The 19,546-nt window shown below is 44.7% G+C and overlaps 1 protein-coding gene across 2 annotated transcripts in view; it reads right to left on the bottom strand.

Moving 5' to 3' along the window:
- Positions 1-19,546, bottom strand: part of znf385c (zinc finger protein 385C) — a 172,752-nt gene that overhangs the window by 87,485 nt on the left and 65,721 nt on the right. For both annotated transcript variants that reach the window (XM_088623136.1, XM_088623135.1), the window contains exon 2: positions 16,936-17,181. In XM_088623136.1, coding sequence (XP_088479262.1) covers positions 16,936-17,181 — 246 coding nt within the window. The remainder of the gene's footprint in view (positions 1-16,935; positions 17,182-19,546) is intronic.

Below are 19,546 nucleotides of genomic sequence, written 5' to 3'. Positions count from 1 at the left end.
GCCTGAACAGGCAGAAAAAATACTCTTCTGTCAGAAGCATTTCCTTCCCCTTTTTTATTCTTTTTCCAGCAATTGCTTTTCTGACACTTAATCCCCTTGTGTTTGTGCTATACAGTATTTCACAGCATTCATTCTGACACTGGGGTGTTCACAGTGGTATTTCTTTTAAAAAAGTAAGGAAAGACTTATCTTGTTGCTCTAAGAAATTAAACGGTAGAACCTGTTCCGTTTACAGGTCATTTTCTAACTGCAGTTTTATGTTTTTTACTGCATTCACATGATGACAGAAGTTGAAACAGAGGCCATTATTCATTGCCGTTCCCTTCTGGATCTCAACTCTGTAAGAAGACTGCGAGACTGAAGTATGTAGCAAGTGCAGGTCTGCCCATGTCAGGCTGGATAACAGTCATTCATGGGCACCCCCAATCCCCATATGCCAAATGGTCAGGCCTCCTGCCTCAGGAGGGAGTGACATCACCCACATCAGTGCCGCACGAAAGCTGTTGTGAATGCCGTTACAAATGATTCTTTTAAAGAAGGCTGTGTCCCATGATGTGCTCCGCTTCTGAGCCATGAGTATTACTGTTATAGTGTAGTCAAGTGCAATGCTGAAAGCATTGGAAACTGCAGTGAAACTAAGACTTCATAAGTGAAAAATGCTATGAAATGAAGAGAGACAAAAAACAGTATTAGAGCCGTGACCCTCACCAGGAAAAGTGGACTAAAAATGGATGGATGGAAAAGTATTACAATGTACTCAATCAATATATACAGTATGTAATTCTAAAGAGACAGCAAAGGCACGGAAATGGAAAGCTTTTATTTTGTTTGTTTCATGTGGAACTCAACTTTCTCGTAGAAATGCAAGCGTGTTTAATCTTCACTTCAGGCAGGAGAGTTTGCGTATCCTGAATTAAAGCCAGTGAGAGAGAGAGAGAGAAAATCTGGCTCAAGCCATAATTGCACTTCCCAATGCAGTGAAATTTTCCTTTATTTGATGTACCTTTTGGAGCTCCGTTAATCCTTTTATCAAACAGAGCAGATGCTGTTCATCATAACACACACACAGGAAAAATTTCAGGAAGACTCACAGGAGGCCATTAACACAGTCATAATACAGTCTATATACCTCTACTGTACATATGTGCTTGACATTCACACACTCCTGATGTGCATAAGACTGAATATACACGTTTTATACATCTGTCATGAGCGGGACGATCAAGATACTGTATGCACGACGGATCTTCAATAAGGAGGGGCTAAACATTTTCCAGGCATACATAATATACCAGAGCTTTCAGTGCAGATATTATTACTCGCTTACGTTGGGGTGCCAAAGAACTGAGCAAGGATTGAAAAGAAAACAGCAGGCAAGAAAGAAAAGGCTTTTCCTTCTATGTATCTCCCTACTGGATTACATCCTGTTAAAAATCACTTTGTTTCTGTGCACACTTCATTAAAACCAATTACAGCAACCGTGTTCCTGAGGGTGATGCGGCTTGTGAGATAGGGGTATCTGGCACCACTCTCTCACTTAAGAGAAATGAACTGAATAGGCTGTTTCGATCGATGCTGCTGGTTTTTATCCCTCTCTCCCTCTCCCCTTCTTCTGCTCTGCTAGTGGTGGGCAGGGTATCTCCCCCTGTCCTGGATGGAGTCTACCCAGCACGCCACACAGCAGAAGCTCACACATCTGGTGCACAGGTACCAAACCCAAGCGCAGAACAAGTCTTTGGAAACCAAACTGTGATTTTACGTGTTAGAGGAAATGCTTTTCATGCAATGTGATTTACAGAAGCTACTGTATGAGTCAGCAAGTGCTGCAGCTGAGTCTCTTGGAAACAGGATTGTGATCACATAGTAGCAGGTAACAGACCAATCTTGGAGGTGAACCGTGAACCTCCTAAGAAAAAATGCTTTACCTTAACCAGCGACTGCAAATATAATAATTATCAAACATATGTGGGTTGTGCCTGTTGGCAACAAGACCCTTGTTCAGAAGATACTGTACCTGGGAAACCACTATATTGTGACAATCCAGAAGACCCCACTCCTAGGTGCACATTCTGCAGAATGTGATGGTTAAGAACTGACTAAGACCACCAGACTCATGTACGAAGCTATGAGCTGCTATGTACAATGGCTTTGTTTTAACTGTATTTGAATATAACACGTTATATTCACAAATAACATCTTGGTTCTAGTTTATACATTTCCATTGCTTTTCTTTCTTTTCCAGGAGAACCCAGTGCAATAAAAGAAATGTGTCTAGTGGTGTGAAATTTCACAAAGACGTCTGTCTTGTCATTTTATTTCAAAAGCCTGACAAATATCCTCTGTGAGCTCTGCAGCATCTTGGAGCTGGGCCTTTTATATACAACACAGGCTCTGAAAATAATGTAGCATTAGGAAGTGCAAACAAAAGACTTCACTGCCGCCTGGAAGAGAGCAAATGACATGTGAAATCTCTGAAGCTAAACCTGAAGAGAAGGGAGGGGGTGAGGGGTTTGTATGGCTCACGCTTGGAAATGCTCGCCTCAAATAGCCAGCAGCCATATCAGCCTGCAGCTCACAGCTGGCAGCCCACTGAAGCTCAGCAGGTGTGAGCCTGGTCAGTACCTGGATGAGAGACCTCCTGGGAAAAACTAAGGCTGCTGCTGGAAGAGGTGTTAGTGGGGCCAGCAGGGGGCGCTCACCCTGCGGTCCATGTCGGTCCTAATGCCCCAGTATAGTGATGGGGACTCTATACTGTAAACAGGCGCTGTCCTTCGGATGAGACGTAAAACCGAGGTCCTGACTCTCTGTGGTCCTTAAAAATCCCAGGGCGCATCTCGAAAAGAGTAGGGGTGTAACCCCGGCGTCCTGGCCAATTTTACATTACTCTGCTCTCCTCCCCACTGATAGCTGATGTGTGGTGAGCGTTCTGGCGCACTATGGCTGCTGTCGCATCATCCAGGTAGGGCTGCACACTGGTGGTGGTGGAGGGGATCCCCATTACCTGTAAAGCGCTTTGAGTGGAGTGTCCAGAAAAGCGCTATATAGTGTAAGCAATTATTATTATTATTATTATTATTATTAAATAAGTTGCATGATATTTATAAGCCAGACCGAATAACTGAACCTTAGCACCTGGATTCCAAGCAAATGCAAGTCTTCATTCTTACAATTGATTCCTAACTATTTTAAGGGGATCAGCAGCTCCCTGGTTAAATAAGTCATTAAGGATCAATTCAGTCTTATCTTACTACTCAGAGGTTCAAAGTCTTACTGTAATTGCATATAATCTTGGTCTAAAGGTAGTCAATGTCCAGAATAAACCTCTGAAATCAAAAAAGTATATGGTACACAACTAGTGGCCAATAAGCCTGCCGATTTCCATAGAACCTACAGTTTTTCTATGTGTATCCACTCTCCAATGCCTTTCCTCTGGGTGGGTCGAGCTCATCTGAAAACATCATCTTATTGCAAAATGAAACACACACTGTGTACTGTATGTATACACAGTACATACCAACACAGTCAATTTTCCACCCCGCCTCTAGTCTACAGAGCATGATCCCACCAATCAAACAGTTTGGGCTCCGTCAAGCACCAGTGCACACTGGAGTGGAAGTGTGACTCTGAATGCAGGTGAATGCACTCTATTGATCCAGCCCTGAAAGGAGCACTGTAGGGCTTCCATTGTTTGTTTGTTTAGCCGATCCCCTGAAGGCCCAGTGGAAGCTTATTTTACAGGCTGGAAAAAAGGGGGCTTACTGGCACAGTAGGGGAGGGCAGAAGGAAGGCGGGGGGGGGGGGGGGGGCGGCAAATAACTTGCACACTGGCCTGTGGACAAGCCTCCTGCTTCTCGGAAAGTCTCGGCTTCTCTTTTTTATCAACACCCCTGAATAATAAAGCTCTGACGAAAAAATACGCTACATGCCAGGATGCGTTATAATGCTGATTCGCTCAAATTCAGATACAGTGCAAAGGCTGCAGAAAGTGTCGTCTGCAGGAGTTAAGTTACTAAGTTCACACTGAGAATCCATTAGGTAATATATATATATATAATATGTAATATATACAGTATCCACTATCCAATAATGGATTTTTTACATTATGGCAAATAATCTTACATTTATTTAATGAAATGAGCATTATGCATAGAGCACATAGGAGATGTGACCAGTTTCTTTGAAATTTATTTTATAATAAATAATCCATATATTCACAGTATATAGCACTTTTCTGGACACTCCACTCAAAGTGCTTTACAGGTAATGGGGATCCCCTCCACCAGCACCAGTGTGCAGCCCCACCTGGATGATGCGACGGCAGCCATAGTGCGCCAGCCCTCTCCCCACACACCAGCTCTCAGTGGGGAGGAGAGCAGAGTGATGAAGCCAATTCAGAGATGTGGATTATTAGGAGGCCATGATTGGTAAAGGCCAGGGGGGAAATCTGGCAAGGAAACGGGACTTACACCCTTATGTTTTGTTTTGGTGTGTGAACCCTGGTGGTTAACTTTTGTTCTGAGGGGTTCTGAAGCTGAGCTCTCCGATTGCTAAGGCAATTATCAGACTTCTCAGTATTATCAGACCCTGATTCCATGTAGGAATGTGCGTGCCGAAATACTTAGGAGCGCTATTTATCGTGCACCCCAGCACACAGTACACACAGTTCTCAAAGTTTTGGAAAAGTCTGCATAGCTGTCCCCATATTTCTATCCTAAACAGTGGTCATCTGTATGCATCTCGTCTCCTAAGAAACTGCTTGCCACAAATCACTGGCAACAACCAGAGAATGAGAGAGCCATTGACCTTTGTGCCAAACACCCCGGAACTCTCCGATTTTATTATTGGTGCCAACTACAGAGCCAACAGACCAAAGCCTCCTACAATGGTGTGAGATGTATCTGTGTTTTGAGGTCTTGCTTTTAATGAATCAGTAAAAGACGCTCAGCAGAGAGGATGCCAGTTGGCAGGAAAGTTGTCTGTCTATGCAGAAGACCCCGACCTCTATTCTCCATCTGTCAATGCCTCAAAAAGAGTTTACATAACCCGTGTGCGTTTCAGCCTCCTTCCAAGTAGCTGGTGCTAATTCCTCGCATCATGTGATTAAATTAAGCAGACTGCCCGTGAAATTGCCTGATAGGGCTTGAGGGGGGCTTGCAGTGCTATTTAAAGATCCCGCGTTCTGATTGAAATGCTGCCATCTGTCTTTACTGCTTCTTAGAAATCAGTTTCGGTTTCCTCTTCCATGCCCCCCACTTCCTCTGACGGGCGCTGCTCATCTCCGCAGGAAGAGAATATGCCGAAGCTGTACACAGAAAGAGGTCCTACTGTAGCAGGTCTCAAGAGCAGGTAGACATGCTGCAGTCTATACTGCACGTGTGAAAGCAGCTGATTTAGCATCCACACAATTTCCACATGTGACCACAACTATCACCAGGAACAGTGTACTTTCTGATGATGGATGGACGACACAGAGAGAAAACCACTCTAAGCAATTGGCCACTAGGTTTTTAATGGCTGCATAGATTTGTGTTAAAAGTGATTTGTTCAAGTGAATCATTTGCTGTTTTGTCCAAATGAAGTACAGTATGGCCCTCATCAGCACGGCTCATGACAAGTGCTGTGAATGGTTTGTAGAGGTGGGGATTTCCGATTGGTTCAGCCACTGAGGGAGTCCATTTGGAGCTCAATGCAAATACAATTTCGAGCACTTCCGATTGGAGGGCATTCATTTGAATCGGGGAGTGGTTTTACGGACATGGCCCTCAAGCTGCTTCTTTTCACGGTCTTCTTCTCACTCCTCTGTAAAAGGAAAACCAGCTTCTCGTTGCTTTTAATTATCCCTATTTTTCAGTCCTGGAGGACCACACCTCAGTGTTACTCCCCTCACAGTTTCCACCTAAGGACCTCTAATAACACACCCAGCCCATACAATGATCCCATATAAGGTCCGTATAAACAATACCTGGACAGCCCAGAACCTTGCAACACTAGAAGAGGGAATGTGAATGCTCCCGGTGCAGAGCCACAGTCTAGCTGGTCAGCCAGACCTGTTTCTGGGGCTGCAGGAAGCTCTGATTACAGTCATCGTCCAGCTGGAGAACTGTGATCCAATTGCACGTCGCACCACACAACACAGTCATACTGCTAAATCAGCTGCTTTCGCACGTGCAGTATAGACTGCAGCATGTCTACAGTACCTGCTCTTGAGACCTGCTACAGTAGGACCACTGTAGCTTACAGCAGCAATTGACATGTACACGTGCCAACATTTCGGCAAAACCCCTTCCTTATTCGGATCCAAATTCACCAAGATTTAAACCTGTTACCTTTTCAGATCAGATCTTTGTCCTTTGATGTCTCTTTTTAAATGGTATACATTTGACCCCCCTGTACAGGCATGTAAGTACAAGAAATACACTTATTTCTGTTTTGTCGAAATAAGTTCAGGCGGGTAGCTGTGTCAGCATGTGTAGGCTGCAAAGGAACACAATGGGTGCAAACCTTACACCTGAAGAAGGCTCCACAGCCGAAACATTGTTTTCTTTCTTCTCTTTTCAGCATGGAATAAACGTATTACTTGTTCCTGTGTACAATTAAGTATAACTGACAACTTCTGATTAAAAGTAAAGTTTAGACAAACACAAGAGTCCATTTTTAAGGTTCAAGAGACCAGCCGAACAGGATGAGGCAGTAAGTAATGCCTCTGTTCCTGCACGTGTTGAAGGCCCACTGCTCAGACTGCGCTTTGAACCTTCAGGTGAGGGAACTTCAAGCAGCTGAGCTGTGACCTCTAGTCCACTCTAGATGACCGATTTTTTAATCGAACTCGCCCTCCCTTCCCACCCCTTCCAGCAATCAATGTCTCTTTTCTTCAATCTGACCAGACTCCACAGGCCTGATAACGAAAGAGCCCCCGTGACAAAGAGAATGGGCACAGTAGCACAATCATTCCCCACCTGCTAGACAGCTCCTATCTAATTTTGTGGGAGGGAACAAAGGCACAATGTCAGAGAGGTCGCGTTAAACAAGGGATCGGCCATTGCAATGATGAATTAACACAGCGGCGTTCACAAATGCAGCGAGGGCATTCTCCTGATGCCAATTAGAGTGTAGAGAGAAATTAAAAACATCTCTTCTTCCACCGGAACACAAAATCTGAGCCCCCACAAAGGCATTATCCGTTAAGTTGTGCTCATCGGTGCACAAGGAAAGCTTCAGTTAGCTGGACAGGTGCCGTTTTATTGTATTAGATTTTAATGTACTGTAGGTCATTACAAAGTCAAGGTAAAAATATTTTAGGTTTATGCTAAAAGAGAGAATGGAGAACATTCCTCGCAAAGCCAAAGAACACACATTACAAGAGCCAGCTTATCAATTTGTATCCAGTTTTAAAGACATTTTAGAAAATAAGCATCCTTATTTTATACTCCAGGCAATATGTTACCCTCCTATGAAAATTACAGAGGTGGGCAGTTCAGATCCCTGCCTTCATCCTCAGCTTCGGTCAAAACAAATCTTTCCAAAATCTGTGAGCGCAGCCCTTCTGACCCACACCCCAAGGTCAAGGTCATTACGCTGTTAGAAGAACTGACGCAGACTACACGTGATGAGAGACTATTTCAGGAAGCACAACATTGTGTAGCGCTTGCGATGTGCTTTAGAGGTGGCATATACTTGGATAAATGCTTGTTTCTTTGGAAGCAAAGCCAGTTACCAGCTGGAGGATGCTGAGCCACTCAAACTGTGTTCATGAGGTCAGCTGAACCTCAAGGGCCTTCTTAAGGACCTGTGGACAGAACGCCTTCAATAATATTTCAGTTTTCTCCCTTAATTCGATTCATTTCAATTGGAAGAGACAAACTGTATTGAAATCAACAACTTGGCCTAAGGAACAAGTAAGAGAAAGTGTATTTAAGACAGAGAACAGGAAAGAAGGTCTTCACACAAAAGCTTCTAGAACAAGCTGTACAGTCCCAGGGTTCCCACAGGTAACAGCTGGATGAATATGAAACAGCTGGGTGAATTAACGACTAGCAACAAAACGAGCAAACCGGGCTGAGCACCCTCCTTCTCATTTATAACTCTCCACATTTAATAAACTACTTCATACCTATTTCCTGCAGCTGACCCCAAGCCACGCCTGACCTGCAGAGGCAGGGGATCCTTCTAATACAGAACACAAATAACTGCCAGCTGAAGAGACACATACTGTAGGTTCTCCATCGCGGAATACGGAAAAAGATTGGACCATATATGTTAGAAATGTTAGGGATTCACCCTGAATACTAAATAAGATCTGGAACTGCAAGCAGATGTACACATGAAGGGAACGACACAGCAGGTCACTCGGAAGGCGCCTAAATTCTCATTACACAACACATTAGGTCTGCACCTACTATTTATATAAATAGGCAATTAGAAAGGTCACTTGCTCTAAGCAGTCTAATTGCTTTCCCATCAGAAGGATGGATGGTCATGGTAGGACAGACAAGATGTAAATTGGCATCATGCATGAATGAAGATAACCCCAATTACAGTGTGCTGGTCTCATTACGCAAACGTCTGCGCCCGTTATGTACTCTACCATAGGGGACATCTGCAGAAGAAATGAAGAATAAACACATTAGCCAGGGATTCGTATCAGACGTTTAAAGAAGGTACAGTACTTGCAGGAGCTACAAGCAAGAGTTTACAAGCAAAAAGAATGAACAGACCGACAGATCTCGGAAAGCATGCCACCTTGAAGTATGAGCCAAAACATCTCAGTGCCACAAAGCTCCTTTGTGTTTCAGAAGCCAGTGTCATGTCATGTGACAGCTACTGCTTTTCTCCACCACTGGTCATCAATAACCTTCCCCCCCGTGCTCCTTACAACTTAATCCTGCCCCCATGTCATGGAATGCTCTAAACACACAGTCTGCGGCCCCTAGCAACTCCTGTTGTCTTTTTCCGGGAGCATCCTAGTTGTTTCTGCTGCTGAATGTTATCCTGAATCCTGCAGGACTTGCAAAACTGGAGAATTTCAAAGACTTTTCTTCTTGATCGTAGTCCAGGAGAGCTCTCGACAGCAGCGCGTCACATTTCCCTTTGTTGTATCTTTTGTTCTTTACTTTTCCTAGTAGGAAGACTGTCCCTGCAGTGTGAACTCTTACTCCAGATACACAAGCTGAACAACAGGCCTAGTCTGCTCAGCTCTACAGGCTGATCACTAAGCACTACAGTGTGATTAGCCCTTTAGAAATACCGCAGGCTAACCAAAGGTCAGACATGAAAAAGGTTACAGATGAGAGAAGAAATTCAACATTACTACTATTAGACTGCTTGTAGATAATTAATCAGAGAATTTCATCCAGCCATTTCTTGTAAGAACCCAGGGTATTGGCTTAAACAACATGACAACAACATGTATCTTGTTTTACACTCCCTCAACCCTCGGCTTCCTCCTCTGGGTTTAAAACGCACTTCTGTGTAGTATACCTTCAATGTTTCACCTTCACAGTTTCTTTCCATTCTGACAGCTCAGTCTCTTCTCTTTATTTCTACATTTCTAAGACAGAAACCGAATCCTTACCACCATCAAGTGTTTTACCAGAACTCTGTAAAGTGCCGTTGCACTGACTCAATGAGCAAACAACACTTGGGCTTTGATAAGCACAGATGGTGCCTGAAACCAGGATCTATAGGATCAAATTAACCGATTAAATCAAGTTGATTGTTCTTAACAGATCAGGGCAGCCTGACATCACCCCGTTTTGTTTGAACTTCAGTGACGCTCTTGTCTAAAATAAGGGAAGCAAAACACAGCAAAACAGGGACCATTCGTCAGCTCCGAGCTGAAGGGCAGGATCGTCGCATTGCGCTCCGGGGTTTTTGAATGGCGTCATGAAGCTGTGTTCAAACCGCGGGCTCAGGTGTGATTCCAGCAAACACTCAGCCATGGCTCCTAGCCTCTGGGATGGGGGGCCAAACGAGCAGAGACACACCGAGAGAGTATCCCCAGGACAAACTGCACTCCCACAGCCAAGATACAGTACCAGGACAGCGTCACCTTTCCATAAATAGGGAACCGATCAGCCATGCACTCACCCCTCTGCTGGGAGATGCATTTAATTAGAACTTGAGACTATCTTTTCCCTGGGAAAAAAAACAAGGTAGCTGGAGGGAAACAGGGTTTGAAACGGAGAGATTTTGCTGTAAAATGCCGACTTGAGCTCCAAATTTAATTTATGAACATGACTGCTTCGCTCCCAGGCAGTGAGACATTTCTGGTCTGACTCGCTCCTCAGATTTTAAAGGTGATACTGCGATCTTCAAGTCTGTCATCCTCACTTTTTCTCCACCAGGGTCCCCAGAAAGGCATTCTGTAGATGTAGCTGGTTGATAACGTACAGAACTGGAGCAGGACAGATTTGGGAAGACAAACGCAGTGGGGAAAAAAAAAGTGAACTCTGAAATGTGACAATAAGCAAAGGTCGATAAAAAGCAGACAGCTGTGAACGTAATATTTCCTAGAAAACGTGTGGACAGGTGGGCAGAAGAGCCCATACGATACGGTCTGCAATTCCAACATGGAGAGCGCAACTCAGTGCTCAAACTCCAAATGAGAGCTGTTTTTGATTAACCTAAAAAAAATGTTTCTCTTCTACGCAACGGTGCACTCCATCCAAATGTTACCAAGCCTGATTAAAGAGATCAGCAGCTTCGATCCAAAAACAGAGAGGGGTGGTGCAACTGCTTGGAGTTTCATTAACAGCCAAGATAGAGCTGTCCGAAGATCAACCCCCAGCCAAAAAGGTTAAAAAGCCCCTCATAGCCTGTCTGCATCTGTCCGTTTGAAACAGCTATCACAAATTAGCCAGCATCGTGCCTTTCTGGTACATTTAACCTAGCCTCACGTTAACAGAATAAATCTGAATAGGCCATCTGCAAAGGCTTAGCAGCTCATTACTGACAGACCCCTTCAATGGGAAATGTGCAAACCTTTGGCTCAAGCCCTTTAAATGAGCTCTGAAAACAAGGTGACTCATGAAGCTGGAGAACCCAGCAAAGCAGTGCATATAGAAAAATTTTCTACAGCAGACCCGGTGTCGGTTGTGTTTACAACGACTATTATGGGAACACAGCATGCAGAAACGACAATTGCGACACTGTTTTGTTGAGTTGCAACTCACTGATGTAAGGACAAACAAATGGACATTTAGTTAATTTTCAGCAAAATTATCCTGTAATGAAGCACATGCGGTATACAGTATTTAACATTGTGAAGCTCTGAGCAAATACATGTAAGACAGGCATTAACAGACTGTGAGTGATGAGATGGATTACTATAAATGCACTTACACCATAATTATATTTAATTGTGAATTGCACAATTACTTTTGAAAATTAACCTCAGCTCTCCCGCTGAGGCTTTTCAGTGCATCCTTTTGCAGTGTCTTCCGATTTGTAAAAGGAAGCTGGCTAGTTCAGTATTATACTCCATCAAAACTGTTTGGCCAGAGATGCAAAAATAACAAAACATGGTGAAAAATGTCACCTTTTCAGCTTTTACGATCGCATCGACAACACCGGCGATTCTAATAAAGTCAGTGCATGGGAGATAATCCACATGCCTTTGAAATCATCACTGACACGCAATCGCAGCAACACCCTCTTGCAGGCTGTCAGCTTAGGGGGCTCTCTGACACGTGGGCGCAGCAAGCAGCAGGAGATCCATTAAGAGAGGATGATAAATATTCATCACTGAGGGCTGTGCTGTGGCTGCTGTCAGTCCCCCTCTCATGCGCTCTGACTGGGCTACAACATGGGCTTGAGCACTCTGCCAGTGTGTACACAGAGACGACTGCGCTCTGCTGTGCGGCAGCCCCTTTCTCAATTCCACCTCAATCCCCTCTTACTCTGCTGGAGATCTTCTTGATTTCCTCCAATTTTGTCTTAAGGGTGCAAGCTGTGGCACTGACAGAGCCGCAAACTAATCCAGCCCTTCTCCGCAACTGCACTTACTTGTTCAAATTAATGCAGCCCATAGACCCTACCCACAGCCCTTGCACACAACTGATTGCCATGTGCTGGCAAACAGTGCCCAGGAGCCACACTGGGAATCAGGTCAGAGAGAACTAAACAAAAGAGACATGTATGAACCAATTTCTTCTGCGCCCACAGATTTCCACTGTCCAAAGCAAACAATGAAGGCTCTGTCTCTGGACTGTCTGTCAGTTCTGTGAAGCTGCTTTAATAGAAACAAACATGGACAAACTCATGCACAAGCAGACACGCCCACATGCATTCCTCTCCTTTCTGATGCTGGAGACTATCTGCCCAGAGCAGGGGTCAACTGATTTTGCTCAGTCTCCAGATCTTGCACCATGAGTCGCCCAATTCCCTTTGGGTCCTGGATCAGAATTCATGGACCCCAAAAAATGTGTGCCATCACCTTTTTTTGTATTAAAAGTGTTTTCCCTTACGAAATCTTGGAGCAAACAAATTCACAAAGTGCAAAAGCAAAGCACAAAAGCACATAAGTGACGTGAATCATTCCACTTGATATTTTGGAACCATTCACCAGGGACTCCTTGAGCACGTGCACCGTGGAATTCGCAGACACACTCACGACATCGGCAGGTACAATAATCATGTGAAACAACATTGCTAAGTGGGACATCAGGCAAAGATGACATGAAAAGAAAAACGGTAAACCTTCATTTATTCTGCAGCTACAGCTTAAACTCAAAATGTGAGGAGAGGAATGGCACCCAATTATTCACAGTACTTCCAGTCTTTTAAAAAGGCTGAGTAAGTGCTGCGGAGCTCTGTCACAACAGCAGCTTCATGGTCGTGCCTGTCAAGCTTCTTCCCCTCAGAGATTTGGACACCTATTGGGAATATGTGACTGAATATCACAAAGCAAAAGCGATGATCCTTAGCAGCTACACAGCTGTTTTCCTTATCTTTCTTCCCTGTAAAGCAGAGTTCACGGGTGGATGAACACTGCCTTCTCTTGAGCACTGCTTTTTAACACCTGCTTCTGCTGTCTGGCACCGAGCGCCTTACAGGAAAGTGACATCATCCTCTCAGAACCTGGACAGGACAGGAGGCCAGCCCTTTTGGAATAGGGGGATTCTCCACTAACACGGGGGCGGTGCTGTGATGCCTATGCTTATGATGGAAGAGCCGATGAGTCCACGCTCACATGGCAGTGGGGTTTTCACGTTATCTCTTCCTTGTTGTGGACTGTACAGTTGCAGCAATACGTTTTTACCGCCAGTGTCCTAAATTAGCCACATTGCTACTGCTTGCTGGTATGACAGTGTGTTCAAGAAATGTAGAAGAGCTACTGTAACATCCAAATCCATGGTATGGCATCTGCTAGTCCCACATGTTCAAATTAAAACTCTTGCTAGCAGGACTAATTCCAGCAGAAAAGAGGCTTGTCCTTCTCTGGATTATCTCAAACCTGCCTGGCAAAGCGAGCACCTAGACTACTACAGATCTGGACTGAACAGGCCCTGAATATGGGATATTATTCCTGCACCTGTTATATTCTTCATTTTGACAGGACAGACTCTGCCCTACATGAACACCTTTCCTCATTTATTTACTACATGTCTAAATCTGTGAGCTTTTTTTTTTCTTACAATTCCTTATGATTTTAGAAATGATGCATCTTCATTATTTTATCGATCTTTGTAAGCTTTGAGGCCGGGTTGAAAGAAAATAAATATTTTTCATTAAGAAATAGGCATCATTTTAACTAACGGCTTCTCCTGCATCTGAATCATTTCTACCTGAGACAAAGCATACTGTGCAACTGGGTTATGTACTAAGCAGGAGCTGCATTTAATGCAACTCTGTTTTGCTTGACTTACAAGCTAATGAATAAGCAAATGAAATCAGGGTGCTGAAATTAGAAGCAATCCTGAAGGCAGCATTAGGTCCTTTCTATTTTCTCCTGCACTGCAGGCAGCATCGTCACGCCCCACTGATCCAGAGTAAGACCCACTCCCCTGTCTCGGCATCCAGGCTTGGCAACAATGAACAAAAATAGAAGGCTAGAGGAAAGGGATTAAGACTTAAGAGGTGACATTCCAAGAATATGGCTGTCTAAACTCTCTCAAACGATCGGCTTCTCTGCCTCTCCTCATTCTCATTACTCCTAATGTTCGTGTGGCTTTTCACCGAGATGGCGGGCCTCTTGAATGCTGAACAGCATGGCAGAAACGGGCCAAACCAACAATGAGAAGACTAGTGGCCCCCAGCAGCCCCTGGACTTCGGCCGCCCCGTGCCTCGTCTGGTCTAAATGAAGATTGGAGACTCTCTGCTGCTCGGGAATGCCTGCTTTCTCGAATCATTGGCCCAGAGTACTCCTGAGACCGGTGCTCGTGCCGCATAATGAGGTGTCACTGGCGGTTACGCAGAGTGTCAGTGTGCAAGCGCTCCTAACAGCCGGGGCGCCCCGAGAAACGAGGCGCCGGCGTCCAACTAATCAGACGGCTGCGATGAGAGTCAATTACCTGGGGCACGTGGGAACGGGAGGGAAGGCAACAATGCCAGGTCACCGATCGGCACCTGTGCTTCCAAAATAAAAAGGTTTTGCCGTCTTCCTTCACTTTGAGAAGGGAAACTTTTCCCCAAGCTTAGCCTTTCTAGCACGAACACTCGGATTGTTCTCGAGCCTGGAGAGTGGCAGTCCCCACAATAATAACAATAACACTGAAAGCTGGCAGATTTATCCAGAACAGCTTACTGGGACTCCACTGAAGAGATACAACACGCACAACGAAGTTACAGATTCACTTATAACCTGACCTCAGCTTTGAGTCATCCAGACAATGGAGCACAAGAAGGCAAAGGACTTTTGTCATGGTGACCCATGTGATTTAGTGGCAAAGCTGAGGCTTGAACAGGCAGCCTTAACCACTGAACCATCTACAGCTTATCCAGCATATGGATTAGAAAGCAACTCTGAGTTTCAACACCCATAGTTAAAACCCATAGTTTTGATAAAAACCATTAAACAACTAAGAACTCCCAAGCAAGGATATTCTCAGGGCCACAGTCCACCAAGTTTAATAGGGTAAGAATTATACAGTATATACCTTACAATACTCACGGATACAGACCTGGAAAAAGTGGTATTAAAGACCCATTTGATGCAAATCATATTAATATATATTCCTTACACTTGTATAGTGCTTTACTGGACACTCCACTCAAAGAGCTTTACTGACAGCGGTCCGCCTGGACGATGTAATTGCAGTCATTACAGTACACTCACCTCACATCAGCTAAATCATGCCGTTGAGAATCCATGGTGGAGTAAAGACCAGGAGTGAATATACTGGAAGTGCTCTGGAGACCTTTCATATTGAATTTTCATATTGACCAGTTTAACAGGAAATGTGTTCAATCAACACTGCGTACCCTCCAGGGACTGGAGCTGGATCCTGCCCGACACAGGTGAGCAGGATATTCATCGGATCAAAAATACACACTGCTGCAGGTCCCTGAGGTTTAATGATTGAGGAACTAGAGGCTGGAGAGTGCTACACGTCTACCTGGAAATGCACTGTGAAATTGATCAAGCACAATCCATAGTAGAGCTACAAACATTTTGAATAAACACGTACCTAGCCAAGTAGAGTGCTACACAATTTGCACAGAACTGATATTGTTTTCATTGCCACCTTTAACTCAAGTCATTCTTCACAATAAGGATTTCCAGAATGGTTCATTAGCCGCTCAATTAATCATTTAATTCTCAGCCATTCCCATTAATGTTCGGGCTGGAAGAAGCTAATCCCTGCTCCCTCTCCTGCACTGCATTAAGAAAGTATTGAAACACTTTACTGTACAGTCCAATGTCTTGCTCTGGAGGAGCTGGACCACTTTTGAGTCAAAACGAGTTGTCTTTATCAGTTAATCCAAATTCTTGAATTCTTTATGTTTTTTTCCCTGAATTCAATTTTGTCTTTAGTCTCCCAAGAAGCCCCAAACCTATGCTGTTTCAAATCAATGTTTCTCAGGCAGGGGACCTCTGAAACATGCAGTGAATACAGGCTCCTGGTTGAAATATTTATTTTAAACAACACCTTAAATTATAGCATCTACGTGTTAGCATGGCACTTTACAGTGAAAGACCGCAAAAGCAAAAAGATTAGATGTACAGTAATATGCTCGATACAATGCAAATTAAACTAGTGCTCAAAAAAGGTGTTAAAAAGGGATTTAACAGAGCTGGCTGGCTGGCTAACTTGCTGACATACAAGATCTAATAGAGGCTCAAAGGTCATTCCACAGCACTGGAGCACCCGAACAGAAAGTGTAGTCTCCCAGATTTCAGATCCTTGGCCTGTGAATTGTATCGAGATGCTCTGTGGTTTTCATCTCGTTAGGGGGCCAGGCTAATGAAATCAGCAGAAATGGAACAGAACTGTCTCCCAAGAGTAAGATGCACCAGGGTTATGCTTGAAGAGGCCCTGCCACATGTTTTCCCAGCTACCCATTTGGCACCATGCCGTTCTGCGACATGGGCAGTGTCGTTCTGGGGACATGTCTCTCATCAGAGACACAGAGTGATGAGCAAGACCACAGATAGACCACCATGTCTATGCCTGAGCCCGTCATGCCAAGAGACTCTGTTCTAAAGCACACCTGAAGAGACACAGGTCCAGTCCTGGCTGCTGCAGTGCCAGCCCTACAGGAAGCATCTCTGAACACGAGCAAGGCAGCCGGTCAACAGGCTCAGAGACCTGCTTCACTGCCTTGTAGGGTAGACATTCCCTCTTGACACAGGACCACACAGGCATGCTGAAACTCCTCCGTTTGCGGGTCGCAGATGGAAAAGCAGGCACAGTTAGCATTGATATGGCGCAAAAGCAGCACAGCAGGAAAAGATCCTTCCCCCGCCAGCCAGAGTGCAGATCTGTGGGTCCTACCTTGGCCGCCGGCCGGCTTGCCGCTGCTGAGCTGCTTGAGACGCTTCTGGTGCGATTTGCCGTTGTAGTGGATCTGGGCCTGGGCGGCGGAGTTGAGCTGAATGTTGCACACCTCGCACAGCGTGTACGTCTGGTGCTTCTTCTCCCGCTTGAGGCGCTGCTCCGGGCCCCCCGGCGGGTCCCCCGCGCCCCGCTCCGGCGGGCCCTTCTCCAGCACGGGGGCGGGGCTGAAGGGCCGCTTCATCCCTGCGGAGGAGGAGAGGGGGCGTCGGTGAGCGGGCAGGGCGAACCCCACTTCAGACGACACTGCGACAGGGTTGCCCTAATTGTAGATTGTGGGTACCCCTAGGTGCCCTAAATTCAGCCCCCATTCTTACAGTATACAATTCTTCAACAGCAAGGAGAGGCTTGCATCTCAGGAAAGCAATTAAAACATGTCAATGCCAGGCAAGCAAGCGAGTTTTGCTCCCTTGACTTGTTCATTTCTATTTTGCTTTTTCCATTCAGAAATCTCAGGTATTAACTGGGGGTGTGTCCCCTTATCCAACCCATTTCTCTTGGTTTTGCAATTACTTGATCCAGCCATTTGTTTTTCCCCTGGAGGTGGTGTGTTACAATGAATAAATAAAGGTCAAATAAATCCTGATTCCAGGCATCTTGGTTTCAGGCTGTTATGCCAAGAAATACATTACTTTGGAAAGGATGTGCAGACTTTATATACTGTAGGCAATGTATATCTATTTGTTCTTGATTTCTCCAAAACCTCTTCCAGGCTAAGAACAGACCCTGTTTTATATTTACTGTAAGTTTTCAATAGCTGGTGTACTGAGGTTTCCCTTTACAAAGAGGAGGATTTCAGAACAAAGTTATCCTAACAGCTAATATCTCAGGTGATGAAAAAGGCTAGGAAATATTATAAAGAGCAACACTCATGACCCGACCACTCCAACTATTTAACTCAGCGATGCCACAAACCAGCCCTTGATAGGAGTCACTAGCCTGTCTTCCACTTAATTACCTCCAAGACACAGTTAATGTAAACGTGAGCTAAGGATCAGCTAAATTGTAAGATTCCTAGAATTCAGAAGTGTAGAACTGCGCCCAAAATTTGAGCTTGTGGGTGCAGTTCTGAGAAACATCCACTAGGGGACGCATATGTGCCACGTTGTGAAAAGTTGCTCAGCAGACACCTGATTGGGCTGAGCTAGCCCCTGTCATCACACAATTTTCTAGCTGAATAGCTTTGTAGCGCCTTTATTCCCACATTTTCTGATACAACAATAAATTAAGAGTTAAAAATGCGCTGCCTGTGAAACACTTTACTGCACCTTGACACAAACAGGAATAACTGTACAGCTGCTGTGGTACTACCATACAGTTGCCGTTGTGAAAAACGACAAGAATATATGATTTTAGAATAAATTTAGAAAAGCCTTCCGAGAGATCAGCAGTAGAGCCTGCTGGGAACAGCGGTCGATCAGTTCTGGTTCTGACCCGGTTTGCCATCCCCTCTGTGCTCCAGGATTGTTCTGAACCGGCTTTCTGAGCTAATGAGACAAGAGAGGACCCCAGAAGGACTTGAGCTGAGCCGGCAGCTCTGTTCTCTGCACCCCACTCGCAGCTCTGTTCATTTCGAATCATTTTCATTACCCTCACCTCGCCTGCCCTCAAGAATTCCCCCTGGCTCGGTCTGTGCAAATGCTGAAATGCCAGCATATCGGTCACATAGAATATGAGCATCAACCACCCACCCCGACAAGAGTTTCAGCCCGAAAGACAGACGACAGCACAGAGACATCACATTGTCGCCTCAGGCACACCAAATTGTGGATGTTTTGCGCACAGGAAAGGGATTTTGTGAAGGAAAAAAAAAACAACAAAATTGAGGCCACTCTGTCCAGTTTGCTGAACTGCAGAAGGATGACGCACGATACAGTTTTTGCTGTCCTGCATCCAGAAAGATTAGAATGAAGTGTGGATTAGAGATCTGTTGCAAAAATGAAATGCATTACGGACTGTTAGTGCCTCCAGAATACTGTAATTTAAAGCATTTTGTAAAGGGAACTCGTATATTCCTAGCACACAATAAGTCTTGATTTTAAACAAGCATTATTTATCTGTTTTCATCAGCTTGTTTTATTATTCCCAGCATGGAAATACCATGGTAATACATACTGTACAGCAATGTTGGAAATTCATGCATTAAGTCTGACAAATAAAAGCATCCCTCACTGAATTGTACAAGTCGTCGGTCTCCTCGTGATCTACATTTCAAAACCCCCCAGCTGTAAAGTCATTTTCAGTCACTGCGGTGTAAAACGGTCACTTTCCTATGCCTGCTATTCCTGTTCAAGAAATTCATTCTGACCACAATGGCGCCCCCTGTGATCCAATGTTGAAGACTGCAGCTGGAATTAAAATCGGCCCTTCCTTGAACAAGTTGAGTGCTGTGATTTCTTTATGTATTCTCATTAAAAAATTATAAACCTAAACACAATAGTTTATATAAAATGAAAGGAATAGAATAAAATACACTACAAGGTACATCGGTCAACATACACCCACCCCAGGTAGGCTCCTACTGTATTTCCAAAGAGCAAAATGTTTTAAT

This window comes from Lepisosteus platostomus, chromosome 28 (genome assembly GCF_059453375.1).
Source record: "Lepisosteus platostomus isolate fLepPlt1 chromosome 28, fLepPlt1.hap1, whole genome shotgun sequence".
NCBI classification, from domain to species: Eukaryota; Metazoa; Chordata; class Actinopteri; order Semionotiformes; family Lepisosteidae; genus Lepisosteus; species Lepisosteus platostomus.
The sequence above is the reverse complement of the archived record's forward strand: the minus strand, read 5'-3'. Positions and strand labels throughout refer to the sequence as shown.